Genomic DNA, 27828 nt, shown 5'->3' on the forward strand with positions numbered 1-27828 from the left:
TGTGTATGTTTTTAACTATTATTTAACAATCAATCAAATTTTTCTAGACGGTTTGGTAGAATCTAGATACCAGAGGGTCGTTTATTGTCGTATATGTCGCTTACATCCTCCAGTTGGTTGTATAGAAACTAGTGTTTTATTTCTTTAGTATCGTTCCCAGACAAGAGAGACAAAGGAGAGAAGAAGGGAGAAGAGAGATTAGGCCTGTGGATGGTCACGATAGGTAAAAGATTTAATCAAGCCATTAAATTATATCTTGGTAATAGATTAAAGACTGTTATCTGTAACTGGTTACAACTGTTGCAAATATTTCTGCCTCCCTGTTTCTTGAAGTGCTATATTAGTACAATTTTACGCAGGAGCTACTTCTAGCTTTTGACCTTGTGTCAACCTTCAGGGTTACTAACCAAATCAGTCCCAATTCGTCACTAGGCAGCTTAACCTGCTTGGGAGTGTAATTCGCTGACCCCCCTATATTCCTTGGAATCACGCGATTGGATCAAACTAGTGAGAAAACGCCTATATAAACCGATCCAATTGTCATGTAAATTAGAATTCCATGCTCATAGATTACACCAATTTCACACATATTTTTACCCCCAATTTCCGCCATATTATTAAGCAAGTGCCAAGATCCCGAAGTTCGACAACCTCATAACATGTCTAGAGACGTAACCTCGAAACTTTTCAATCCTTCCTGAACATGTTGACAGGTAGACTCGCCCGGCGTTTTTTTTTTTGGGTATTTTCTTCTTCTTTCTTTTCTTTCTATTTTGAAAAGAAATGCTATCTATCACCATGTTCGTTTTTTCTGTCTGGTATTCTATGAGCGCGTGACTTGTACGGGATGAAAGCGAACCATGGAAATTGAGCGAGGCTACACCTTCCAATCTACCTTTCTGTCTACACCTTCCCCGAATCTCTATCCTCTCCTTCCATTCTGCTCAGCCTGCGAAAGGTAGATGGCGTTGGTCTTTCATCTGATCTAGTAAGTATCCTAAAACCTACATCTTATCAAGCATCGCAACCCACCTGACACCATGGCAACAGACTTGGGGCAAATGCTCCCACCTTCAACCCCTGCGTCTGTCTCTCGCTCTGCCTCGTTCTCGATCGGTTGTTCGACAATGATCTGGTCTTGTCACACGACACCGTGCCATGTCATCCTATAACGAAAACCAACCTGTCAATTCAAGCGCCTTTTCCGAATTGACAAAGCTTGAAGTTAGGCGAGCCGCTGATAACGCATGTTGGGCATGCCAAACACCTGATACAGACGTCGCCCATGTGATTGCGCAAGTGGATGGTCAGGTAGATAGACATCATTTTCTCTACTAAATGATAATATACACTGACAAGCTGTGATATAGGTCCAGATTTGGAAAGAAGCTGCGCTATTCAATAGTGACACCGATTTCAAAACCATCGCAAATGGGATTGCTCTATGTCCCACATGTTATCGCAATTTTGATAATACAGCTGATCCTGGTTTCATTTTCTTCCCCACCGACTTACAATTCTTCATCGACTTTGAAATCAACGACCAAGATCGACGACGCAATGATGCTGGTTTGAGACGACGTGTACCAACCGCAGAAGATTACAAAGCCCACCAACTAAGGACCAACACGATTCCATCCGATGCTAAGGGGGGTCTCTATCGATGTGTCTTCTTGAAGAATTTTGTCTTAGGAGGACGGTTTCCTGCGATAATGCCCGATCTTTGCAAACATCGAACTTGGCATGGAAACCCAATAGCATCGCTTAGGCGGGCTTTTGCGGTGCTTGGCACCCCACGGGTCTACATTCTCGACAAAAGGATTCGCGATGATCTCGAGAAATTGCGATATCTATACTTTGTCGCAGATCAACCGAAACCGATTGATTCTCTTCTCTACGACATGTATAGGTTAACTCCTTCAACAACCTCTAAGCGTCCACTAGAAGAAGAGCAACAACCCAGCCAGTCTCCAAGTAAAAAACCAAAACTTGACAACATCGAATCAAATACCAATGACCGGAGACCAACACCTTCAAATTCCCGAACACACCTGCATTGGGTTCTCGGGCCAGAGGTTACTACAAATCAGGTCATTCAGATGTACTCACCCTTGTTCTCTCCAGCTTGAGCAATGTGTTTCGCTACACCCGCTGTAACCGGTTACAGACTCGCTACTTTCTACTTATATCGTATCTTTGCGACTAGTCGGATCTTTTAGCTATGCTGTTGATTCATTGATACAACTTCTCCAATCGATCATTTCCTCCCAGGCTATCCTCGAGTTCCAACCGTCGTTTACTACAACTCTTACCATTGCTGTGTATATAGGCATGCTGGTCAGTGCCCTATTCTGGGGTTTGTCAGCCGATGTAATTGGTTGTCGATTCGCTTCAACGTCTCTCTCTTCATCTCATCTATTTTCACTATCGTTGCAGGCGCGTCGCCGAACCGGATCGTGCTAGGACTATTCATCGGCTTAAGCGCAGAAGCATGTCCTCTACATCTCGGGCTGAACTGATCAACCGGCCCTCGTTATTGTTAACATACTTGATACTGTTAGGAAGATTTAGAGGTAATGGACATCTCTGCATTTGCTTAAACTATCGAAAAGTAAGAATCGGTTCACCGTAGAAGCCATAACGCTTATTAAAAACAGGGATACCGAGAAATCAAAACATGAAAATTTTTAGTAATAGTCAACGGGGGCCCTCTGTAACCTGGTTACTCTGAATCTGCACTGCCCTCGTCAACATAGTCGTCTTCAACATCTTTCTCCTCCTCGCTTTCTAGTTCCACATCGGACTCGATGTTTGTTTGGGATGATTGACCGCTGGAGTGTGACTTGTCTTGGTAGACAGTTTGCTCTGTACAGCTTAGGGTTTGGAAACGTCGGGTGACAAGAGAATTCGCTGCACATTCCCAAGACTGCACGTAGCTCTGAAGAGCTGGTAAGTCTCCACCTAGTAAAATCCCTAGCTCACTCAGCACAGAGTAATCGTCAAAAGTTCTCCGGAGTCCGATGGCTTCCGCGAGTGGGGAGATGCCGCTCAGGGGGTCATGGACGAAGGGGGGTCGACTTTCGGCGAACTTCTCACCATATGCAGACTGTCGCATCGGCCAGGAGGATAGACGATGATTAGTGATATCCTGCAATGAAACGCCGTTCTCCAAAGTTGCCTCGTCTGATAAATAATCACGCACCCGCAGAAGCTGTGGCTGCAAGGCGTATCGGCTACCTCGAGAAGAGGTAGCCACAGTGCTCCTCAGTAAGCGAACAGCTCCCAGCGGAATCGGTGAGTTCTTGACATGATACCTATCTGTGGATAGGATTTGCTCAAGAATTTCTTGGTCCAAGACCGCCCCTCGTTGCTTCCGACCCTCGAAACCTGGTTTGGAGACATTTGCGTCATACTCCTCCATGAATTGCCGTAGATCTCGCGGGTCTGCTGTGCCTATAAGGATACAGTCACAGGATTTGATGTTCTCTATCGAGATAGGCACAATAGCCCGTAGGGTCTTCTCTTCCAGAGTTCTTTGCGGCTTGCTTGGAAAGTGAAAGCAGGTACTATCCTCTAAAGCATATATGGTGGGATTGGGCCATGACACAAAGAAGATTTCCTTTTCTCGTCTCGGCTGTAGCAAGACATTCAGAAGAAAGAAAATTGGGTGCGACTCCACCACCTGCTGGACTAGGCCGTACTGCTGTGACCTGCACTGGTGATCTGTGACTTTTCCCACTTTCATCTCACTTTTCAGATGGTGTTGATGGATTACGGCTTCTTGACTCGCAATCATGCCCAGCAAGCCGTTAAAAATCCATCTAAAAACATTGGCGAAGTCGACAAAACCTTCAAGAGTAAAACCCCTTAAATCGAAGTCTTTTTACCCGTAGATCGACATGGCATCAATAAAGATCTGTTCAGAATTTGATCTAATCTTCTCCGTCAAATTACCGATCATCTGCTCGATACCCAAAACGGGCTTGGATCGCCACGGTGCAAGAACGTTTCGATGCTTTCGTCGCGGTTCATCTTTCTTTCCATTTCTGAACCATGCAACTGTGTCCTTTCCATGAAGCATCCCGGTAGTGAAGTCAGTAAAATTGGCCATCTCCGAGATCTTTGCCAATCATTCCAGGCGGAGCTCGTAGCTGGATTGTGCTCGCAGCCCGATCGCCGTCGCTAACTTCTTCGTGTGGTCCTCACATGCTAATCTTTTCCCGTTGGATAGTTGGTCGGTGATATCTCTCAATGCTCGCGAATTCTGACGCACAATCTCAAAAGTTCTTTTCTGAGATTCGAGGCTCCAATTGCTCGAGAGTGCATCCAAAGTCCGCATGATCTGCATTATGAGAAACTCATTCATGACACACATGCAGCCATTATCCATAACGCCATCGATACTATCGTTCTGTTGAGAATTGAGAGGCTGGGTAACAGACGCAGTTGAAGGCAGCAGGCCGGAGACAGGGGTTTGAGATGTTGCATTGCCAGAAGTGTCTGTCTGTAACCTAGTTACAGAGTCGTTTTCCTAAGGTTCTATATCAGTTGATTCCACAACAAATGGTGACTTAGCGCCTTAGAAGCTTACCTCGCCTATGATTCCTGTCAATGTTAGGCCATGTGTCAGCATGCCATTGTGACCGATGCTCATCTCAAGTCCTGATCCAAAATGAAGCAGTTCTTCTGTCGACAAAGCAGGCACACCATCAGGGAACTGTTCTGCTAACTCCAGAGCGTTCTGTAGATCTGTGCCACCTGGGATTAGGGAGCACTTTTGGTTTCTTCCACCCCTTGACCTTCGCTGATACAGTACACGGTTGAGATATTTCATGGCTTTGCCATAATCTGGCACACGTTTCGCGAGGCTCCTTGACTTATAAGTGAATCCGTAAGCCTCATTCAAGGTCAAGAAATCAGCACCGCGATCTCCCCATAGCCTTTTGATCTCGTTCTGTGCGTAGGCACGCTTGGCAAGATTGGCAGCTCTGTTCTGGGCTGCTTTCTCGACATCTGACCAGAGCTCCTTGTATCGCTTGGTCTGTCTATATGCCTCAAAGTCATGTCGTGTGTTTTGCCCCAGCTGGTACCAGGCCTCTTTGTAGGTGTCATTCAGTTCTTCCAGGGTGGTTGACATATCTGATAGAACAGAAGCACCTTCATCAAGGTATTTATTATACTCCTCTGCTGGGAGGATCTGTTTCCAGACTTCCATTTGTTTGATCAAAATGTTTATGTCTTTGAAGGTAAAACCTCCAATTTCAACGCCATCTTCCCACTTACGCTGTACCAGAGCCACTGGCAGCGCCATCGTAAGAAAAATATGAGTTGGTGGAAATAGTCAAGAGTGAGAAATGAGAGTGAGAAATGAGTCGAGAAAGAGAACGAGCGAGAGACGAGACTGTCTGGTTGAAGGGCTGCAGAAACGAGTGCGCAGTGAAAGATGGAAAAAAGTGAGTATCAGCAGGTGGCCAGCAGATGACTCTCCTCAGGGATTCGATAACAAACGGTCTGATTGAATGTTGAAGGGCCGCCTTCCTCTTTGGGCCAGCCACGGTCACGTGTTGCGCTAGCGAGCTCACACCACAAAGATACTCTCGAGCCCTGCTTTCTTTCTCTTTCCTCGTTATCACTAGTTAGCCTCAATATGAGCATTTTACCTATCTTAGGCTGTCAACATTGGACGATATGAAAAGGTAGCTACATTCTAACTTTAGTAAATGTCTTTAAGACTCCTATAACTCAATTACAATGAGAATAGCTAGAAGTGTCATGAAGAAGGTCATCGGTGGGCTAATAGCCATGTAACGCGCTTATAGCTTCGAAATCTCTTTTAGCTATTTACCTAGAGGCTTGACGTGACAAGTGATGTTCTTTGATGGCGGATCAGGCAACAACCATGACAACGACACCTTAGAGATAGCACCTTTACATACCTCTGCGTATTTATCTAAAATACCAGTTAATACTGGTTACAGCGTTCTTTTTGAGCCAAATTATCCCGGTTAGTCTTGAATGCTTTTATTTAAGACTTTGAAAATAACTTTGTTTTAATAGAAACCGATTCATTAATTAACAACGCGGTTTGCGCACCGGTATACATGTATATATCTACGTTAATACCAATGTACATCAACTGCCAGCAGAAACTATCAATGGATACCTTGAGTGTTCAAGGTTGAGTATACATAGTAGACACATCAATTGATCCCAAAATACGGTTGAACCACATGCAGTTGGCTACGTAGCTGGCCGCTGAACATATAACATTTAAAAATATACCAGATATATCATCAAGTATAATTATATTAATTTATAGAAAATTAAAAGTTGTTCGCACGGCAAATTGAGATATATTGAGGGAATTCCTCTACGGAAACGCTACTGTGCAGTGGTTTGTCATCACAAGGTATCAGACAAGAGTCCAAGTTTCACTTAAAGATCCTTACGTACTCGAATAGACCTCAGCTTACTTTTTCTGCACGAAGAGGGGCAGTAAAAAGACACACTGCTTAAATTCGTGACGTAGTAATGGCGGTCCTACCTTGGAATAACGCAACCGGTTTTGATACGAGGGAGTTTTCTGGGTGCTGGAGGTGAATATCTGCATAACATAGCATCAAGAATCTCTAATATCTATCATTCCCCAAAAGTGGGCTGCGAACAATGTGGCATAGTGTCACCGGGAACAAAACAGGTGTGAAAAATGGATGTTGTCCGTCGCGCACATGTGGACTACTACCACATCGGGTCAGGAATCGGAGTCCCTATAGGAATAGTGCCAAGGTTCCCGCATTTCATATCTAAAACAGGTGTACGATTGTCCTAAAAAGGTCAATCCTACCCCAGTAGGCTCACTTCTGTGTCTGGGAGTGGGAGTGGGCACTTCAATTAGCCCGAACGTACCCATCAAAGAGCCGCATTTTAGCAACCATAAGATGGCCTGATTGGGTCGGAAATTATATCCACGATAATATTGCCCAGGTTCGCTTGTTTAGACCCAGGCTGACGCCAAAATCAAAGTTGGAAATGCTTGGCAGTCAGGCATAACCGGATTCGTACGTGTCGATCCTCGCTGCAAAATTACGTCGTTCGACAAACACTCCCTATTCTACTCCTAGTCGCTACAAACTCTCTCTTATTGTCGAGTTTCCAAAAAAAAATACACGCCCTTTTCGGAGGTTCTTGGCAACCATGTACGAGCCTACCCGAGAAAGGCAAATTCAACAACATTGCCATGAACTCGAATCGACAGTTGGCTCCAGCCCCTCCGTGCTCACACCTTTTTGACACCGTGGACGAGGGTAAGAAGCAAAGGAAGAACGTCACGTCTGCTTGCCACGCGTGCAAAATACGCAAGTCGAAGGTATAACATAGATTTGCTCCCCCCCCCCTTTTCCGAGTACCTTTTTGCATGACCGTGTGTGCGATAAAATGTACCCCTAGTGTAGTGGAGTGCCTCCATGCAACACATGCATCAGGAGCAACACCGAATGCGTGATCGATTCCCAAGGAGACCAGCGCCGGAAACTCAACGTGAAAAGGAAGATCGATGACCTGGAGGACGACCGGCAGCTCTTTGAACAGCTAGTAGAAACACTGAGGGCGGGTGGACAGGTGGCGAATGTGGAGATGGCTGAGAACCTACAATCCACCGCTAATTTCGAGGAGGCGAAGTTTATTTTGAGACAGCAGATGGGAGGACCGACGAGGACGCAAGTTTCGGACGTTATCGAGGGCGAACAAAAGAAGACTGGATCGATGGGACGGCATCATGAGACACAAAAAATGACTTCGCGGCAGCGAACGAGCATGCTACCCGTCTGGAGATTGACGGATATACCTGTAGTAAGCGTGCCTGCATCACCTTGGACAAATGTGACGGACGATGATAGCTTTGTGTCTCATCTTCTTTCCCTGTGGATTACGTGGCACTTGCCGTGGTACAACCATGTTGACCAAGAAGTCCTTACCAAAGCCATGCAGACGAGAGATTTGGAGTCAGCCCTATGCTCACCTTTTCTCGTCAATGCAATTCTTGCCGATGCTTGCGTACGTTGGCATTCCTTTCCCTTTTTTTAATGAAGCACCACTCATAAGATTCGAAACAGTTCCTCTCAGATTACCCCGAAGCCTGGACCGATGATAACGATCCCACAACTCGAGGAAAACACTTTTGGATGGAAGCGAAGCGACTGTTGGACGAAGAAGAGGGCCGAGTGTCTATTCCAACGACCCAGGGACTGGGGGTTATGTTTTCATGGTATTATTGATTCCATAAAGAGACCGCGATTGGTATAAAGTAACTTTTTGTCGTGGTTCACAGTGCAGCTGTGATGGGAAAGGATCGAATCGGATGGTTTTATGCCTTACAAGCCATCGAAGGAATGCGAACCCTTCGAAGAACCGAGTCACGTCGTGTTATCGAAACAGGCTTATTGGCCAAGGATTTAAAGCAGCTGCTGGACAGAATCGAGATGGGGCAGTTTAACACTTTTGTGTAAGCCCCTTTTCAAGTGGCTCAAGTGGAATATAAAAAGCCTAATGAAAAGAAAATAAATCAAGATCTGCGGCGATGGCTTTTCAAGTTCCACCTTCTCTCAAGAACCTAGACAGGAGTGTGCGCATATCCGTGCATCAAAACGGCCACCAGGAACAGTTTCTACCTTATCCCCACACGGGCCCACCGATTCCGGCGCATAATGATTGTGTTTTAAATGAACTAGCCAATATGGGGGAAATCGTTTGGGATATTTCAGCTTCTTTGTTCCGAGAGGATAGAAACCACGTTCATTCCGAACTGATCACTGCTGTCCAGGGCTGGCATACACGCCTTTTGGGATGGTGGAGTGCTCGTTCTAGATGTATCGACTATACTCTCAACCCAGTTCCTGGTGTCTTGACATTACAGTAAGATTCCTCCTTTGATCATGGTCTTTACTGTGGCACTCCTAGCCGTAGGACAGCGGTCGAAAAAGGTTGCTAGAGCGATTGCGAAAGAGTACGACCTAGCTAACATTGTTCCAGCATGTACTACCACACAATTGTCATTACAATGTATGTGTTCCTGAAGACAGCACCGCCAAACGCCGATATGCATACCTTGCAATCAGCAGACGAAGCGCGCCAGATTTGTTTGTCTTCTGCCCATGCAATAAGCCAGCTTATTGAAACACAGCAACAAAACTGGGGGGCCGATCCAGGTCCAGCTGCCAACGCACACTGGGTGACGATTGCTTTGTGCGTCTTGATGGAAGATTTGAAAAACGCAGAAAGTCATGTGGCATTTATGAAACTGTGCAAGGCCCATATCCACTCTGCCAAGCGATGGCCACTGCCAAGAGGCATGGTGCGGATGATTCAGTTGACTGCTCAACGAATGGATGGTCCGCTGCCAGACGACGTTGCTGCGCATTTCCGACACTTTGAAAAGCAATACTGGGAGTCAGAACAGGCGCGAATGTTCAGCAGTCGCTACCCTAATTTTGCGGTTGCCATTCGAAGTAGAGATGCTGGCGTCCCGGAAGATCTCGAGCTAGATGTGTTTTTGCAGAAATGTGTGAATTTGGATGAAGGACTGATGAATAGTAGTATTATATAATATTCGCGGGGTTCCATGGCGTTTTATGCTTTGCGGATGTCTTGTATGGGCGATTTACGAGTTGCATTTCTTTTGCTAATATAGAAGATTGGGTTAGAGTTAATGCTTGCGATATGTTACTTACTAGTCAATATAAAGTTATCGTTTGTTAGAACACTATCGGTATGCGAATGAGATGAGATTATTGAATGATACGCTCTCCGGATATAACAAGCAGAACACGAAGCTTTGTAACCCTAGCCCTAACCCTAGCCGCCAGCAGCCTTTTTCGTCCCTCTCCTTGAAACCCATTTTGTAGACTGCACTTGGCCATTAATTGATGTCAATTGATGCTGGAAGTAATTAGGTCGATACTAACGACCTATATCTTGATTCCGCCAGAGTGGGAGAAACGTTACTACATACCAACATTAAAATATAATGTCGACGTACACAACATACGCCATCATGCAATCGTTCAACCACTCAAGAACTAATTAATTTCCCGTACAATGACCTGCATAGTACATATTTATAGAATTTCTCCTCCTGTCTGCATTTTACCAGATTCCTTCGAAAATGCGGTCACGTGCCATGGCTATATATGAAATACGCCCTGTCCCCGTGCGTTTTCTCCCCTTTTGCTCAAGGTATAACCACCTCAAATGTTAGTTTAAACCCGCCCCCACCGAGCCCCATAGGTTTTTAATCTGACATGCTTGAGATTATTGTTGATTCTGTGTGTTGGGTTCGCGATGCTGACACCACGTGGTCCTCGGGAGCTTTCGCAGCGCACGTCAGACGCGAATACTAAAAAGTGTCTTGATATTCCACCAATTTTCTTCCTAAAAAATATTAAAAAAAAAATTATAATTATTTGTAATATCGCTGAAAGCACTGGACACGCGGTCAATCAGTTAGCGGTTCCCCATACCAATTAAAAAAATAACAAAATAAAAAAGAGAGGATCGCCCGCCCAGCCCGGGCTAAGCGGAAACTAGGGCGGGGTAAAAGCAAGCTGTCAGATCTCGATCTGTCTTCGCTCCAAGGTCGCACCTGTTGTGTCATGTGTCTGTCGTGCGCGCTCCTGGCTTCCTGTGTGTGTGCGTCTTGTGGGTGCCATTTACGCAACCGTTCTCGTCTCTGATCGTCCTCCATCTCGTTCGAAACGCATCCGAAGTGAAGCAAACTAGGGGGGCGAGTGAAGGGCAGCCCGAAACTCAACAAAGGGGGAGGCTGACCACGCCCCCGAAGACATAGAGAGACACCGAAAGAAAGAGAGAGAGCGACTAGGGGGACAAAAAGAGAAACGCGTACGTGTGTGTACTTCATGTGAAAGAGTGGAAAGAAGACGAAAAAAACGAGCGAAGCGCGCATTCGACACAACGGTCCTTATATTATTCTTTCTTGGTTGTTTCTTTGTTGGCTGTCTTTATGCTTTCCTTTCTTCCAGCACAACCGCAAGGGGTCACCCACGACTCAAAGACAATGTTAGTGCACTCGAACCCAATTCAGATGCAGACCATGTCCATGGGCAAACATGCATATTCGTTGTCTTCCCGGGTGTCGATTCGATGGCCGCCTGAGGATCCATATGAGAACACCGACACCACCGTGCTCAGCGTGAATAATTTCTTTGTCGATTTGCGGGTCGAAAAGGACACGAAGAAGTTGGACTGGGCGATTGCCGGCGTGCGTATCGTCGATCAAAATGACTCGAGTAGGTGATAAACTGGATTTTATAAAAAAATCCATCTGGACTAACAGTCTGTCCTTGTGGCACAGGACGAGTCACGTTTTTGCACACAATCAACTCGCGCAGCACCTTCCAGCATGTTGATATTGGCCTTTTCACGCCCATGGACAACGGCGACGAATTGGAGACGGGCACGATGATACGACCGTCCGACCCGATGGGCGCGTTCCCACGCCAGTACGAAGAAGTCTGGCGACAGCGCACGCCCGTTACCGTACCTGGACCGAATATCGCATATGTGGTTGAAAGCGCCGGGTCTCACGTCTCGGTGATCCAGAACATGGACGGCAACGGAGCCGAGGAGAGCAAGGAAGTCGAGACCTTTTTGGCCAGAATCGGCGGTACTTATATTGCTATTCGCCAGCCAACTCGCATCATACAGACCCCCAAGGCCGGTGTTAACGGATTCATATTCCAGAAATTCGGCGATACTGAAGGTGTCAGCGTCCGGCACGAAGAGTATGTCCCGAAGCGAGGCTGGGTCGAGAAGTTTGTGATGGGCCCCGAGGGCAAAGAGCTGCCCACTATGTTGCGAGGGCGAAACGACTTTGCCCAAGCCCAGGAAGGCAAGGGAAATTGGCGAAGGCCCGGCCAAAGGGTGCTTGTTCGGGGTGAGGAGTATGTCGTCCGAGGATTTGCGGACATGTCTTGACATTGAATGCTCGTCATCTTTTACCCATATACTCATGCCTCCTCATGATCCTCGTTTCACCATTTTCTTTTATTACCACTCTCTGTCTCTCTCTTATTTTTTAATACGGTCGCTTCTTGTTGTCTCTTTCCTTTTCTTATCCTTTTTCTTTCTTTCTTTCTCTTTTTTCCTACTGTGCCTTGTTTATGTTCTTCTCTAGCATCTTGGCTTGTTTCTTCACCCCATGCGTCTCCTTCTCGGTCTCCTTGCTTTGATACCATCTTGTGCTTCCATCTGTTAAATGCGTGCTTGAGGCATTGCAACTCTCGGAGAATGTCCTGTCTTTGAGCTGGATTCAGACTGTCTGTCGTCTTAGAATTGCTATTTTATGGATTCTCTTTCTCTCTCTATTCCTCTCTCATATACACGCACAAGTGAGGTTGCCAATATGAGTTTTTACGTAAGCCAAGTACATGTATTGATTCAAAGCGCAGAGCCTGATTATTAGAAGCTTCAAAAAAAATATTGAATGTTAGCTTACATGGTGGTTCATCGCTAACATGCTAGCTGCAGATATGATCCACAACGTGAGGTTACGTTGGGTTTTTGACAGGTTTCCGTAGTTTTTTTTTTTTTTTTTTGCAGCATGTTATTTCTCTTTGAAAAACAAATATGAGTATTTTGATAGAATGCAATGTTTACACCAACTACGACAAGTACGTGGTGCTGCAAGGGAGTATGAAAGCTTAATCATTAATGCCTCAGGCAGCAAACACGCAGTACGTACTGTCAGGCATTGCCAAGCGACCCAATCCGCGGAGACGGAAGGAGGTGTGGGTCCGTCCCCTCTCCGCGTGCGGCCGAGGGAAGGAACGAGAAGGCACTAACTACGTACTGCCCCGGCGACGACGAGCAGTTCGTTCCTTCCTTTCCTTTCGTGTACGTACATGTTTGTTTGCCTCGTTTGCTCCGTTTGTTCTGCTTCTTTTCCGCTTTCGGCTGCAACCACGTGATTGGCCGCTGCCTTGGAAGTCGGCCCCAGGTCGCATCGCGCTAGCCTGGTTCGGCTCTCCGTTCTCGAATTTGTCTCGCCGCGTTAATGCTGATGATTTCCCTGCGGTGATCGCAAAAGCAATGGATATAATCACGCCATCGCCAGTTGCAGTTGTGCGACAAAAGGGCGATGGATCACTGGCTCTTCTCGCGACATGGGCGAAAAAGCCGCAGGAATTCTGCTGCCATGGCCTCGACTGGTTTAGACGCATGAGAAACTTTGGCCCGCCTTACACCTATTTCCTGTTTTGAGATATTCACGATTCCTGCCAGGCTTACCTTTTAATATTTCTCTAATATCCCCCTTTCTCCCGTTCTTGTCATCTTTGTCCTGCTTTCCATTCCATGCTCCAGCCTGTGCATGCCTGGGATTAAGCTTCTTTTGCGGAGAACTGATCGACCGGTTAGCAGAGATCGAGAACGTGACTTATCTCTCTCCACGGTCAATTTTTTTTTCTGCCTCGACGGTGTTCTTCGGCCCGACCGATCCATCGCATCAATGGCTGCTCCAGACAGTAAAAACAACGATGACTCGGACTCGCCTGTCGCGACGTATATCGCCGACGATGTCATACCCGGCGATCTCCAATCCGGCGATGACAGCGCTCTGCCGTCCGGAACCTTCGATCCGGTATACGAGGCTAAAGCTCGTGTGCTGAACAAAGCCATTCAGGAGATTGGCATGGGACGCTATCAGTGGCAGCTGTTTGTGGTTGTCGGGTTTGGCTGGGCGAGCGACAACATGTGGCCCATCGTCACCTCGCTCATCTTCACTCCGGTCAAAAACGAGTTCAACCCTGTCCACGGCGAGTTCCTGACTCTGGCACAAAACATCGGGCTTTTGGTCGGCGCCATATTTTGGGGGTTCGGTTGTGATGTGTTTGGCAGGCGATGGGCGTTCAATCTGACCATTGGTATCACCGGTGTGTTTGGCCTTATCGCCGCTGGATCACCAAATTTCGCTGCTGCTGGCGTATTTGCCGCTCTATGGTCGATTGGTGTTGGTGGAAATTTGCCTGTGGATTCCGCCATCTTCCTCGAGTTCCTACCGGCATCGCATCAGTATTTGCTGACAGTCCTTTCGATTGACTGGGCTTTTGCCCAGCTGGTGGCTACGCTGGTCGCCTGGCCATTGCTGGGCAACTACACCTGCCAGGAGGATGATTTAGTGTGTACAAAAGACAAGAACATGGGCTGGCGCTATTTCCTGATTGCCATGGGCGGACTGGCCTTGGCCATGTTTATCATCCGATTCGTTTTCTTCACCATCTTCGAGTCCCCCAAGTTCTTGATGTCGCGCGGCAAGGACGCTGAAGCGGTGGCGGTCGTCCACGAGGTGGCTCGACGCAACGGGAAGACATCTACCCTGACCCTCGAAGATCTAAGTCAATTTGACGTACTTGGTGTCGAAATACAGCAAGAAGAGCAGGGTACCGGCCAGCAGACATCGGCCGGTGCGGCGTTGAAACGGCAGCTCGAGAAGGTGAAAATGACCCACTTGCGCTCCCTCTTTTCCACCTTCAAGATGGGCTTGTCGACTACGATGATCACTATTATCTGGGCCTTTATCGGTCTCGGTTTCCCGCTGTACAACGCCTTTTTGCCCTATATCCAAGCCACGCGCGGAACGGACTTTGGCGATGGGTCGACGTACATAACCTACCGCAACGAAGTGATTATCGCTGTTCTCGGCATCCCTGGTTGCATTATGGGTGGTTATCTCGTAGAACTGCCTCGATTCGGGCGCAAAGGCACTCTAGCTGCCTCGACAATCCTTACCGGTGTTTTCCTCTTTGCGTCCACGACAGCGACCAAGTCCGATGCGCTACTCGGGTTCAACTGCGCCTACAGCTTCATGAGCAACGTCATGTACGCTGTGTTGTACGCCTATACGCCCGAGGTCTTCCCGACCAAGGATCGAGGAACAGGAAACGCGCTGACTGCGTCTGCGAACCGTATTTTCGGCATCATGTCGCCCATCATCGCCATGTTTGCCAACCTGAACAGCGCCGCCCCGGTGTATGTCAGTGGAGCGCTGTTCCTGACGGCAGGCCTGTTGGCGATCGGACTGCCTTTTGAGTCGAGAGGAAGGGCCAGTTTGTAGTGTTTCTTTCGTGCAGTCGTCGGCTGATTTTGTATTTATTATATTCTCCCAGGTGCTAGTCAAGCAGATTAGCAGCTTAAATGTTTAATATTTTATGCCTTTTTTTTCACATTCTGCACATATCCTAGCAACAAGGGGCCCGCATTAGTTATCAATTGGTCCGCATCGCATGTCGCGTCAGAGTTTAGAGCTGCGCAAAACTAGGCAACTCAATAATTCGAGTACTATTGAAGTTATTATTCGAGATGATGCCCTTTCAGGTAATAACAGTCAGCCCAGGAGATGGAGTAATTTCGTCCGACGGGGCCCCGGCGATCAACGCTTAACTCCGCACTCCGCCGGCCGAGTTGAGCTCCTTCCTTATTTTTCCCTACACCTCAGCTCGTCGCTGCCTGCCCTGCAACAACTTGCCTTCCTTACTCTTTTGTACAGAACTTCTTTCTCTTTAAATATCGCACATGCGCTCGTTCATCAGACGCCTCTTTTCCAGTTGGCGTCAGGGAACATCTTATCATCAGTCTCAACAGCATCGCTATTCTTATCATTCACCTCCGGGCCCATCACACCTCGCTCGTCGCAACATGAGCTCCTCGACTTCGGCCATTCTCTACGCCCTCACGATTTCGGCGACGTCGCCGGAGCCTGCGGTTCCTGATGATGCTGCTGGCAAACCGCATCATGCCAAAGATGGTTATACGAATCCTTGGGAGTGAGCTTTGTTTTTGGTCACGTCTTGTCGTTTATTTATTAATTGGGATGGTTAGATCGTACCAGCAGATGCGGCCTTGGGAAATAGCAAGGACCATGATAGGGTATGTTGATCATTCCATTTCTCTATACCAAAACTAAACTCTACAGTCGACGTTTCTCCGGCGAAGCAAATGTCCCCGACACCACACCTCCAACCGTCACCGTACAAAAACCAACCTTCCTCGCCTCGCGAGAAAAAACCGACACCGTACGAGCAACCTGGCTTGGACACGCGTGCTACTACGTCGAATTCCCCAGCGGACTGAGAGTCCTCTTCGATCCGGTCTTTGAAGACCGCTGCTCCCCGTTCTCATGGCTCGGGCCGAAACGACATACGGAACCACCGTGCCAAATCAGCGAGATTCCCACTATCGACGTCGTCGTGATCTCACATAATCATTACGATCATTTGTCGCTGCCGTCTGTCACGGATATTTCCAAGCGTCACCCCAATTGCCACTTCTTCGTGCCGCTGGGTAACGAGCAATGGTTCCATAGTATAGGCATTAAGAATGTCACCGAGTTGGATTGGTGGGACCAGCGCGATTTTAATCTGTCGCCGCAAACACAGCAGACTGAGACGACTGAGGTTGAGAAAGGCTCGACGCAGAGCAAGATAGGCGAGATTGTGGGAAGGATTAGCTGTATGCCATGCCAGCATATCAGTGCGCGGTCACCGTTTGATCAACGCAAGACCTTGTGGGCATCATGGGGTGTTGAATCTGGTGGCCGCAATGTTTATTTTGCCGGGTATGTCAATTCGTTCTTCTCATGAAACAAAAATAAAAAGTGATTCTAATATAAATACAGAGATACTGGTTACCGAACCGTTCCCTTTATGAAAGGCGTCACCGACGACCACGCCCCCGAACACAAATTCCCTACTTGCCCTGCCTTTAAACAAATTGGCGAACTCCGCGGTCCTTTCGATCTCGGCCTTATCCCTATCGGCGCATACGAGCCGCGATGGATAATGAGCCCCATGCATGCAGACCCGCACGACGCCGTCAATATTTTCCAGGACACCAAATGCCAACGCGCCCTCGGTATGCATTGGGGTACCTGGGTCCTGACGGAGGAAGACGTGCTGGAGCCGCCAAAGAAGTTGAAGGAGGCGCTGAAGAGGAACGATTTGCCTGAGGAGGGCAAGTTCGACGTTTGTAACATTGGCGAGAGCCGCGAGTTTTGATGAACTCGAGTCATGTATATTCCATAGCTTTTTTGCTCGTTCACTCAGCTCCGGTGTTGGGCGCGGTATTACATGGGTTTGGTTGAATATTATTAATGGATATCACCACTGAATTCATATTTTTACTCGTATCAGGCTAGCTATTAGTATTTGGACCACATGCCATACGTATTGAACTGGGAATTGGGATATTTCACATGGAATGCGCCAATTCATCGAAAACTACGTATCAGAAAGAAAACCGTAGCTTTCCATACCACTGACAACTACAGTTACGACGTATTCGGCACATCATATTCAACTTTATTAGCCTAAAAGCGCTTGGAACGTCCAAGAACAGGCTGCCGTACATGCATGGACGACAACAGAGATGCCTCGGTACAAAACATGTAATTTCAATGTTGCTTCACTTTGTTCCTCAACTTTTACACATGTAGTATGTATGTTCTTGGCTTAAATCTTGCATGCGCGACCAGGGCTTACGTACTTTGCAAGTTTATACAATTCCGCATCGTCTGTTGTATTAATTACGTTGGTGTTTGAAGAACAGTAAGAAGTATAGGATAGCAGCTAGACATTCTGATTGGTTATTGTAGTAGACCGCCACAACTTGTTGCCTGAGGCAGGAACTATTTCCAAAATTAGACTAGTGTCGTCACGTGGACCAGGTCGGAGAATTATTTACTTTTTTCAGGCATGCAAGAACAGATTCACGTGGTAATCATTTCATACTCATCCCAACAATTATAAACAGCATTTAATCCTGCAGCCTTACAGGCGACAGAATTATCAAAAGTAACTAACATTCAAGGGTCTAGCTCTTTCTTGTATTATCGTTGAGGTCACATGATTCTTGACGAGAACTCAAGGGGAAAAAAACATTGTGCCTCGGTAGTTTTGCAAGGGCGCCCCACACAAGTAGTAATTGTTCGCCCCATGATCTCATCCAGCTGAGATTCTGCTTTTCTATAAGCAGTTGAAATTTTTAGAGTCAAAGTCAAGTGAGTCACGGTGACCACATTGTTTGCTTGATACGGCGTAATAGTTCGTCATCTATTCATGCAGGAATCGTCAGTTTCTAGTATGATCTAGAAAACTTCTATTAGAACTTGGCGAACAAAGATAACGGATACGGCGGGTCCATCTCCCGGCCCTCCCAGTATTACTCCAAACTCAAACTCCCCCCGGGGAGGCATGTGAGTGCGGGGAGGATGAAATGGATAGGGTTTGGGGGGAAGACGATAAAGGAGAATGGGGATGAAGAAATAACGGATATTAGTTATACATCTGCCTAAGACCACACACATTGACAAAAAAGCGTCCCACTTAGAAAATCGGCCATGGACGAACTATATTTGTTGTTCACACAAAAGCCCACTGTTACTAGTAGCCAATCATGTTTGCACAGCGCAATTTCGTTGGGAGGCCCAGTCTCCGAGCCGCGGCCGCCTGGCGAACGCTATTCACATGTACTCCTCACTAACAAAAATATATGTGGAGTGAGAGTTTGATCTGCAGAGGCTAACGGCCATGAGTTATAAGACGGACTCGTCCGCCCGCTGAACTAGGCCGAAAGACTTTTGATATTGATATTACAACATATTATATACACCTGGCTATCTTGCCTATTCAATATCAACGAGACCTTTTTTTGAATATACGTCAAGATGTCTACAGGTCCAAATCCCAAAGACTCGATGAAGTCGACCTGGCGCCACCACGGCCGGAGTGAGTGGAATATCTGGCACTGGTTCTACGAAGCGCTGGGCATCCATCCAACCTCCCTGGATAAAGAAATCCCCGTCCACGACAAGTCCGATAAAGTGCCACATCTGCCAGACTGGAAACAGCATGTCTGGGTGCTCGGTCACTCGGTGATACCCGTGGCCCTGCACCACGCATACGTCAAGTATACCGGACACAACTTTGGTCCCCTGGGCGCCTTTGCCTGGTACAGCATCGCTTTCAAGCTGATTGCCATCCGCCAACTACACATGATGCGCGGCCTTGGACACAAATACGGCTTCTTTGACGGCGACAAGCACGCCCGTGATGAAGTTCCTGACGTCGGTGTCGGAAAAGTCGTGCACTCGCTCATGTCCACATCGACATTCCGTCCCATGTTCACCGTCTTCCTGGCGTACAAGACTTCCCAAGCCCCAGCCTCGATCAACTGGCTCTGGCTGCCCATCGAAATCGGCCTGTACGGTATCATCCTCGACTTTTGGTTCTACTGGTACCACCGCGTGATGCACCAGTTCGAGAGCCTGTGGAAGTACCACCGTACCCACCATCTCACCAAGCACCCGAACCCGCTGCTTACTCTGTATGCCGATACTGAGCAGGAGTTCTTTGATATTGCCGGTGTTCCGCTCGCTACATACTTTACCATGAAGTTCCTGGGTATGCCCATGGGCTTCTACGAATGGTGGATATGCCACCAATTTGTCATGTATGCTGAGCTAGCCGGCCATTCGGGACTCCGAATCCATGCCACTCCGCCAAACACCTTCAGCTGGTTGCTCGAATGGTTCAACTCTGAGCTCGTCATTGAAGACCATGATTTGCACCACCGTACCGGATGGAAGAAGAGCCACAACTATGGCAAGCAGACGAGACTCTGGGACCGCATCTTTGGAACCTGCCGTGAACGAATCGAGTGTCAGCGTTCCCAGGTGGATTATGAAAACAGCGTCAAGATGCCCTTGTTCTAAGTCCACTGTCTTGAATAATTTCTGCTTTCTGGCCTTGCAGGGTTTTCTTTTTCCTTCCCTTTTCCCTTGAAGATTGGAGTCTCTGGAAGATAGAAGGGGGTCCGATGGGTCTCATGAATGATGAGTGCGAATGCTTATGCCAATTACAACTGTTGTAGATACCAAGATTGAATGCTGTTTGTTCTTTTGTCAATGTCTTGTAATTTAGTTACTTTGAATACTTGCTCAATTACTTCATGAATAATTATAAATATTGTGGCGTTCTATTTATTCCGTCAACATTGAACTAGTAGCCCAAACATAATTCACCGTACTCCCTAGCAGCACCAGCAATAATGGTGGTCATTCATAAAATATTCTACCTGTTCACTAGAGCTTTTCAATATATCTCTATACAACAGTACGTTTATTATTATTAAAAGCATTGATTAATTTTATTACTTACCACGATGCCGTCAATTGTTCCATGGAACTCGAGATGGTGTCAACCTCGGACTCAGTTGATCCACCAAGTTGGGGTAATAGTATATTTTAAATTTTCGTCTTTACCCATTGAGTTTTGTTATTATGACCTTTATACGAAGTATATAATGAGAGGGGGAATAAAAGGCGAGCTAGAATATTAAGTTCTCTCGATTTTCATAGCACAATAGCATGCTATTCATTGAATAGATCATTCACTATTGTCTAGCAACTAAATATACTCAATATTATTGCTTACTATTGTGTCGGGAACCCAAGTCTATTTACTGTAAGCTTTGTGTCAATATCAGGAAACATCAATTCATATAGCCTCCTAGAGGGATTTCTCGGTAATTTCAATAATACAATAGTAGCAATTGAAGAAATATTGATCTTAAAATGTTTCTTCGGACTATATATAGCTGCCAGGAGCACGCCAGTTCACAATTTTTTAGGGAATAGCTTCAAACACTGTCATCACCAAACATTTGAAACATCGATAATTTGCTCTCAAAAATGGCTACAACCGGTCCTCCTGCCCCAAACACTCCTGGGGTTACAGTATGTATCCTATCTCGATTATATATAACCATGCTAAGAATCATTAGTACCTCAATGTCCCCGCCATCAGAGCTGAGCTTGATGGAATCAAGAAGGGCACTTCAGAAGGGCATGTTGCTGGCGTCTGGAACGCCATTCTGTCCTGGATGTTCCCCGTGACTGACGGATATGTTACTCGGCCCCAAGACATCCATCGATATTTTGGGGGTGCCAAGGGGTTTTCGGACCTCCATACTTTCCAGTACGACGCCGCTGGTCGGCGTCGTTTCTTTCTTATTGTACAATGCAAGCCATACTCATCCGAAGGCAGCACAGCCGACTGGCAAGAGGCGGCCAACCAGCTGAGGGATTACCTCAGCGCGATACACAAGACACGCCCCGCCGGACGGAGGACTCGTGTCTACGGAATCGCCGCCTTAGGAAGGCGGGTCCGTTTTTTCGAGTACAATGATTTGACCCGAAACGCCAATGGATGGAGACCGAGCGGAACCTGGGCAGTGACACACAACGGGAGGGAGTTTTATGACATGAGACGGGAGGCCACAGAGGTTCAGAGTGCCCTAGATTTTATTCTTAACAATCATTGACAGGGGAAAGGATCGGGTGGTTAGAAGTCCAGCAATATGATAGTAGCATAGTTTAGTTATTAAGCAAAATTCTTCCTTCGAGACAATCGTCTCCGGAATACATGGTCCGTCTCATCTTTTTTAATCAAATCTAGGAAGATGGCTTTAATCTGTCCGAGACGTTGGAATACCCGACGACGAGTTTTCAAGCCACTTTTATCGTACCAGTCAGAATCTCCTAGCAATTCCTCAGTCGCGAGTCCAAGCAGTTGCCAATCCACTGGGTGGTCACTCTCGTCAAGATCATTGTATTCAAATATCAAGTCCATCCTACTACAGTTCTTCCAGTAACTGTCAGGCAGCCTCCATCCAAAAGCAGTCAACAAATTCCGCGCATCTGAAATACTAGCACGTTTGGTCATATCAGTTATTTGTATAGCAACCTCAAGCGGAATTTGGGAGACCATAGATGGCTGCACATGTTGTGAACGGTCGTCAGTGCAACGAGTTTGAGTGGCCTTTTCAATGATGCTTTGGATTTCTGGCACAATCGCTGGGTTTTTCCACATTGAGGAGGGTGCGTCAGTCTTCTCATAATGTTCCAACTCCCATATCTGCCGATCTATCTTGTCATTGCAGTTATCAACCGGTAGCACCCAGCAAATCTCAATGTTTTCAGCCCAGAATCGTGCTACTGCTTTCACAAATATTGCCAGGTGTGTATCCACCAATTCCATTCCAACAACTCGATCCACTAGTAGCCAGCAGTGGGCATGAACAAGATAGCCTATCTGTTTACATTTTTTCTGACTGTTCGGATGGAACGGATTGGCTAAGTCGAAACGAGTACAGGCGGAGCGTACTGGATTGTCATATGGATCGCCAATACGAGCTTTCAGGGGATCACGAGGGACTTGTGGGACTGGAGCTAGGTTGAACTCCATAAACCCCTGAGTGATACCTGATATACCGAGGTGATCAATATCCAGTCTATGGATAACTTTTTTTTGGTTAATATATAGTAATCTCTTTGTCACATTCCGGGAAAAAATCGATAACTGACTTGCTCGATAAAACGTCGTCCACATCCAGGGTTCCCCATCAATATACATGCTTTCGATGTCCTTTGCTTGCACCAGCGTTGAGGGCGCCATATCTGGCTCTTCATCCTCACGTGTTGGCGTGTTAGTGAAGTGCTTCCACTCTTCGTGCTCGAGAAACACGACATCCGTTCTTATCGTAATCAACGTCTGTCCTCCACACGCTATACAAGGTCCACAGAATGGCCATCCATAACCAACATTTCGAAGAATCTTTCGTGGCATGATTTCCGCGATGAGAAAAAGAGTTTCTTTTGACATGCTGTTTCCAGTAGCGAGAAGCGCATTACTTATAGATATATGAATGTGATGTCATATTGAACCCCTGACTTCTAAATGTGTCATTAATTACGTTTTGACCCACAAACATGTACAGGTCAGGTCATCTAGACTGATTCCACTACATCAAACCCCACCTTAGGGGAAAATATTGAGTATGTGTTAAACTCGATTGTTGAGTATTGCGGTTTCCTAGTATAAAGGAATTTCTCATGTACGGAGTAATGTAAAAGGGCACTTTGTAATCAACAATAGTATTGTTAGCCCAGAATTGAGAGGCAGCTAAACCAGTTATATCAGCTGCTAGTTATACTCCAGACATTTCGATTTTAGATGGCTCCCTCTCCACTCAGTGCGCCTACCACGCATCGTGGCACTTTTTGGGTCAATATTTTAAATGGTTCTTTTACGACAATTATTGTTTATCGTACATTTTATTTCTTTCCATTTTCAGTTTCATTTTTAGTTAGTCAATGCCTTCACTTGATATATCGTTATAGAGTAGCCTCGATTTACTCTTGTAAAAAATAATAGAGAAACAAATCAATTATCTCTTATCTCCTGCTTCCATTGCTCCCTGGCCTGTTGTAAGAGCTTTTTATTCGTGGCCATATCCAGTCCAGTCAGCGCTAGCGCTTTTCCAACAACCAATGCCTCTTCGTGTGCTGTTTCTGTGCCAGCTGCAGCTGCAAACGACGGATGGTGTGGATAAGACTCATCCGGTGCACGGATTGTGAATATACTATGAAGGGTAGGTACGATGTAGCTCACATTTCCTGATAAGTATTAGATTAGCTTCTCCATTAACTTATTATGTTAGATTGGAGGAACAAACCGATATCTGATGAGGCCGTCATGACCTTGTCACTGCTCTTGGTGATATTGCGGTCGTAGCGGCTCATGTGAGCTTGATACTGACCACACAACGTCTCGTTTAATTTGATGTCGGTGTACAAGCTGTCCCTGCAGTAAAAGAAAACACCCAATAAGTATAAATCGCCTAGAAGGGTGGATATAATTGGAGTAGCATACTCAACCATCTCAACTCCACACCCTGTCGCCAACGCTGCCGCATCGATGCAGTTGCGTACACGCGTTACGAGCGAGTTCAGTCCCTTTAGCGTCGGACTTCTCACCTGCCAATATGCCTTTGTATGAGACGGGATGACGTTAGCTACTTTGGGGGTATCGAGGAATGCGCAATGAATACGCTCCTCGGGAAGAATTTGCTGACGAAGGACGGAAATGTTATTATATGCTGCCACCAGTGCATCAAGAGCGTTTATTCCCTCCCATGGATTTCCTCCCGCGTGTGCGTTTTTGCCTGTGAATTCGACGTGGATTTGCTTACGGGCGTTGAATAAAACACCAGCAATACCGTCTCCCATTAAAGATGGCCCCCCATGACTGTCACCACCAATCCAATTAGTCCAGTATATTCCTTGGGTCACGGTCTGGTAACTTACGCCATCAGGGAAATATCAACACCCTTGTATGCCCCATTCTCAATGAGCTTTGCTTTTCCGCCGCCATTTTCTTCCGCTGGAGTCCCCAACAACTGCGTTCTCCCCGGAATTCCGAATTCCTTTAGCACAGCTGACAGAGCTAAAAACGCGACAATGCTGCTTGTTGCGATCAGATTGTGGCCGCAGGCATGGCCAATATCAGGTAAAGCATCATATTCAGCGTTGAAATTTATCAGAGGTCCCTCCTCTGAGCTGGCTCCGCCACTGCTGCGAGCTTCGAAGGAAGTTTCGAGGCCGTATGCATGACGTGTCACCCCAAAGCCTTGGTTTTCGAGGAACATGCAAATTGTGTCATGAGCGTGGTGCTCTTGGTATGCAAGTTCTGGATTAGACCATATCTAAGCTAACATTAGTTGAATACTTTTTAGAAGGCAATTGAGTGAGGGTGGTTACCTGCCGGTTGACTTCGCGCAATTGAGTGTGTAGCTTCTCGATTACAGTGTCAACGACATTCTTGACCTTGTCGATATCATAGCCATTGCTATTAGAAGAATCCATTGTTAAATGTAGTACTGAATATTTCTTTTTCATATAAGACAAATATTGTCGCAATAAAATAGAGTAATTTATGGATGATATGTGATAGTAACTGCCCCTGGTTTGAATCATTTATAAACGAAGGGCTCACATCATGCCGAGGTATCTCCCCGCATTAGCTTATCTGAGACATTAATCATGGATATTTCTCTTACGAAACTGGTTTCAATGATTATCGAGTAATCTATCTATTCATCGACTACAACTCCTCACGATTAACGATACCCCAGAATAGCGCCAAGCCGCTAATTGCCGACATGCATACAAATTTCCGACAGTCCAATCACAGCTGTAAGACTGCCGACAAAGTGGGGCCATTTGTGGATCCGTTGATAGTAACTCGATATCTATGTGCCATCATTGGCTGAAGTTTATCTCCTGTCATTTGTGGAGGAGATACTGGGTATAATTGATGTCAGAGAGTATACTTGATAATGTATATCAATGCTCGGGTGGCCAGTGAATTACTGGTTTATTTCCAACAACACACTTACAGTTTTATCAATCTTGATCCATTTGATTTAAACCATGGAGAAGATGGACCCTCCGCAGCCTGCAAATACGCATCCTTCCGATTTGAAAGTGATGACTAGCGACAGCATCCTCAATGAAGGAAAGGATATTGATCTTGGCCAGATCCTCGAAGTCGAATCCTCGCCGCGTCTCGAGCAGAAAGTCCTAAGGAAGATTGACTTCATGTACGGCCATTTCTCTCACCTCCACATTATACTAAGGAAACTAATACCGCCATCTAGTCTGATCCCCCTCATGGGATTTTGCTACATGCTTCAATACATGGACAAACTCGCCCTGAGCGAAGCCGCCCTCTTCAACATCCGTGAAGATTTGGTAACTACTCAACTCCCGATCGATGAAACAAACACCTGACTAGCATGTAACAGGGCCTTTACGGAATGCAATACTCGTGGACTTCTGCTATATTTTACTTTGGATATCTAGTATGGAGCTGGCCGACATCGTACATGATTGTTCGGTTTCCACTGGGGAAATATCTGGCTGTCTCCGTGTGGGTTCTCAAACCTACTCAGTGTAGACTTCGTTATAGCTGACTACAACTACTAGTTTCGTGTGGGGAGGAGTTCTTATGTGTCATGCTGCGTGTAATAATTTTGGTGGATTGATGGCAGCAAGATTTTTCCTCGGTGTCGGTGAGGCTGCTATCGCTCCCGGGTTTGCTTTGATTACTGGCATGTTTTATAAGAGAAAAGAACAACCGCTACGGTAATTATTCTCTAATACCTCTTGTGATGAAGGGCTTCTAGCTGACTTAATGGCTAGACAAGCTGCATGGTTTATTGGCAACTCCATTGCTAATGTCATCGGGGGTGTCGTGGCCTACGGAATCGGTCACATTCACTCAACCAGCCTGCTCTCCTGGCAGCTGATATTTTTGATCCTTGGTGCCATTACCTCAGGATATGCAGTGGTTCTATTCTTTTTTCTACCGGACTCACCTGCCAATGCTGTTTTCTTGAAAAAGAACGAGCGCGCCATTGCCTTACAGAGGACACTAGAAAACAAAACTGGAGTTTTGGACGCAGGCAAGTTTCAAACAAGACAAGTGTGGCTTGCCTTGAAAGATCCGCAGGCATGGCTTCTTGTGGCCTATACATTTTGCGTGAATTTGTGCAACGGTGGAGTCACTACAGTGAGCCCCCTTCTCAATATTCGATGGATCCGAAAGTACATGTATCACTTGGCAGCTGACACAACAAGTTCTCCACCATTCTCGCCCAGGGATTTGGCTACTCTACTTTCAAAGTCCTCCTCATATTAATGCCAACCGGCGCTGCGCAGCTTATTTTTCTTATTTTCAGCTCTACATTTGCCACTTACATCCCGTCTTCCCGTATTATCATGATGGCGCTCAACTGTGTAGTTGCCATGATTGGATATTTACTCGTCTACAACCTGGATGAAGATGCTCACGTCGCCAAAATGGCAGGACTATGTTTGGGATCCGTGTTTGCTGCTAATATACCCCTTTCACTGAGCTTGATTAGCTCCAATGTGGCTGGTTTGACAAAGAAGAGTGTCGTCAGCGCTATGCTCTTTATCGCATACTGTGTTGGAAACATCGTGGGGCCACAATTTTATTTTGCATCTGAAGAGCCCACCTACGAGGTTTGTTTTTCTCTTTGCATTTGCATGTTGTTACCTGGGTCTTACTGACAGATAAAGTCCGGGATTCGGTCTGCTATTGCTGGCCTGGTTCTGGGTATCGCGTCTCTAGCTGTTTTATACGCGTATTATGCTTGGGAAAATCGACGTAGGGATAGTCTGTCTGGAGCGTCTCATGAAATGGCTGCTGACCAGCAGTTGCATTCCGAGATGCTGAATTTGACGGATCAGGAAAATGCAAGCTTCCGTTATGTTTTGTAGGGTTGGGCTTTATTGCAGACAGATTTAGGCACACATTAAGTGAGATAATGATAAACTATTTCTCATCATCTTTTCTTTCTTTTTCTCCTAACGGCGGCGTTTGGAGCCTGAGGCCACATGGTATATTATGACAACACCTGTGGATATCCGGAATATTTTGCCATTTATGGAAAACCCATCCTGACTGCAAAAGAGCTTCCATATATATAAGTTGCTGATTGACCAAATAAATAATATTTCTGATTAGCGTATTCATTGGGTTACAGTATCGTCAGAAGACTGAACTATACAATGAATTCATCAAGACCTGTGATACTTCCATCGGATTACGCGATCAACACCCCCGCAGAAAGCTTTCCTATCGATCCATCCACACCCTCTCGAGGGAATGTTACTTGGCATACATTGATATCTGCTCCCCAAACTCCGTCAACCGATTTATCGGCTGGGATTGCTGTTTGCCCTGCCCGAACCGGCCATCTTTGCCGCCATCGTCATACTCAGTCCGAGATATACTATATCCTAGAAGGATCAGGCAATATGGTTATCGATGGGAATATATACCCTGTCTCGAAAGGGTCCACCGTGTTCATTCCAGGAAATTCAGAGCATGGAAT

The 27828-nt window shown here is 46.4% G+C and overlaps 12 protein-coding genes across 12 annotated transcripts; 8 read left to right on the plus strand and 4 right to left on the minus strand.

Moving 5' to 3' along the window:
- Positions 1 to 1158: 1158 nt before the first annotated feature.
- Positions 1159 to 2129, plus strand: TRUGW13939_07584 (uncharacterized protein; the record flags this gene model as incomplete). The annotated part of the gene is made up of 2 exons (XM_035490723.1): positions 1159 to 1311; positions 1371 to 2129. The coding sequence occupies 2 exons, from the start codon at positions 1159 to 1161 to the stop codon at positions 2127 to 2129; spliced, it is 912 nt and encodes a 303-aa protein (XP_035346616.1).
- Positions 2130 to 2722: 593 nt separating this feature from the next.
- Positions 2723 to 3745, minus strand: TRUGW13939_07585 (uncharacterized protein; the record flags this gene model as incomplete). The annotated part of the gene is made up of 1 exon (XM_035490724.1): positions 2723 to 3745. One exon carries the CDS (start codon positions 3743 to 3745, stop codon positions 2723 to 2725), a length of 1023 nt encoding a protein of 340 aa, XP_035346617.1.
- Positions 3746 to 4129: 384 nt separating this feature from the next.
- On the minus strand, positions 4130 to 5215 carry TRUGW13939_07586 (uncharacterized protein; the record flags this gene model as incomplete). The annotated part of the gene is made up of 2 exons (XM_035490725.1): positions 4130 to 4531; positions 4592 to 5215. The coding sequence occupies 2 exons, from the start codon at positions 5213 to 5215 to the stop codon at positions 4130 to 4132; spliced, it is 1026 nt and encodes a 341-aa protein (XP_035346618.1).
- A 2022-nt stretch (positions 5216 to 7237) lies between these two features.
- TRUGW13939_07587 (uncharacterized protein) lies at positions 7238 to 9601 on the plus strand (the record flags this gene model as incomplete). The annotated part of the gene is made up of 6 exons (XM_035490726.1): positions 7238 to 7366; positions 7447 to 8052; positions 8112 to 8263; positions 8327 to 8500; positions 8566 to 8910; positions 9028 to 9601. The coding sequence occupies 6 exons, from the start codon at positions 7238 to 7240 to the stop codon at positions 9599 to 9601; spliced, it is 1980 nt and encodes a 659-aa protein (XP_035346619.1).
- Positions 9602 to 11014: 1413 nt separating this feature from the next.
- On the plus strand, positions 11015 to 11988 carry TRUGW13939_07588 (uncharacterized protein; the record flags this gene model as incomplete). Its single annotated transcript, XM_035490727.1, has 2 exons — positions 11015 to 11300; positions 11366 to 11988. 2 exons carry the CDS (start codon positions 11015 to 11017, stop codon positions 11986 to 11988), a joined length of 909 nt encoding a protein of 302 aa, XP_035346620.1.
- A 1531-nt stretch (positions 11989 to 13519) lies between these two features.
- TRUGW13939_07589 (uncharacterized protein) lies at positions 13520 to 15124 on the plus strand (the record flags this gene model as incomplete). Its single annotated transcript, XM_035490728.1, has 1 exon — positions 13520 to 15124. One exon carries the CDS (start codon positions 13520 to 13522, stop codon positions 15122 to 15124), a length of 1605 nt encoding a protein of 534 aa, XP_035346621.1.
- Positions 15125 to 15705: 581 nt separating this feature from the next.
- TRUGW13939_07590 (uncharacterized protein) lies at positions 15706 to 17063 on the plus strand (the record flags this gene model as incomplete). Its single annotated transcript, XM_035490729.1, has 4 exons — positions 15706 to 15833; positions 15889 to 15936; positions 15983 to 16624; positions 16685 to 17063. 4 exons carry the CDS (start codon positions 15706 to 15708, stop codon positions 17061 to 17063), a joined length of 1197 nt encoding a protein of 398 aa, XP_035346622.1.
- Positions 17064 to 18730: 1667 nt separating this feature from the next.
- Positions 18731 to 19777, plus strand: TRUGW13939_07591 (uncharacterized protein; the record flags this gene model as incomplete). The annotated part of the gene is made up of 1 exon (XM_035490730.1): positions 18731 to 19777. One exon carries the CDS (start codon positions 18731 to 18733, stop codon positions 19775 to 19777), a length of 1047 nt encoding a protein of 348 aa, XP_035346623.1.
- Positions 19778 to 20755: 978 nt separating this feature from the next.
- Positions 20756 to 21387, plus strand: TRUGW13939_07592 (uncharacterized protein; the record flags this gene model as incomplete). The annotated part of the gene is made up of 2 exons (XM_035490731.1): positions 20756 to 20800; positions 20848 to 21387. The coding sequence occupies 2 exons, from the start codon at positions 20756 to 20758 to the stop codon at positions 21385 to 21387; spliced, it is 585 nt and encodes a 194-aa protein (XP_035346624.1).
- A 59-nt stretch (positions 21388 to 21446) lies between these two features.
- Positions 21447 to 22691, minus strand: TRUGW13939_07593 (uncharacterized protein; the record flags this gene model as incomplete). The annotated part of the gene is made up of 3 exons (XM_035490732.1): positions 21447 to 22157; positions 22230 to 22366; positions 22430 to 22691. The coding sequence occupies 3 exons, from the start codon at positions 22689 to 22691 to the stop codon at positions 21447 to 21449; spliced, it is 1110 nt and encodes a 369-aa protein (XP_035346625.1).
- A 597-nt stretch (positions 22692 to 23288) lies between these two features.
- TRUGW13939_07594 (uncharacterized protein) lies at positions 23289 to 24769 on the minus strand (the record flags this gene model as incomplete). Its single annotated transcript, XM_035490733.1, has 4 exons — positions 23289 to 23521; positions 23581 to 24152; positions 24212 to 24609; positions 24665 to 24769. The coding sequence occupies 4 exons, from the start codon at positions 24767 to 24769 to the stop codon at positions 23289 to 23291; spliced, it is 1308 nt and encodes a 435-aa protein (XP_035346626.1).
- Positions 24770 to 25336: 567 nt separating this feature from the next.
- TRUGW13939_07595 (uncharacterized protein) lies at positions 25337 to 27211 on the plus strand (the record flags this gene model as incomplete). Its single annotated transcript, XM_035490734.1, has 7 exons — positions 25337 to 25506; positions 25564 to 25657; positions 25711 to 25835; positions 25892 to 26050; positions 26108 to 26477; positions 26546 to 26953; positions 27011 to 27211. The coding sequence occupies 7 exons, from the start codon at positions 25337 to 25339 to the stop codon at positions 27209 to 27211; spliced, it is 1527 nt and encodes a 508-aa protein (XP_035346627.1).
- Between the last annotated feature and the right edge of the window lie 617 nt (positions 27212 to 27828).

Source organism: Talaromyces rugulosus, chromosome IV, assembly GCF_013368755.1.
Source record: "Talaromyces rugulosus chromosome IV, complete sequence".
Classification (NCBI taxonomy): domain Eukaryota; kingdom Fungi; phylum Ascomycota; class Eurotiomycetes; order Eurotiales; family Trichocomaceae; genus Talaromyces; species Talaromyces rugulosus.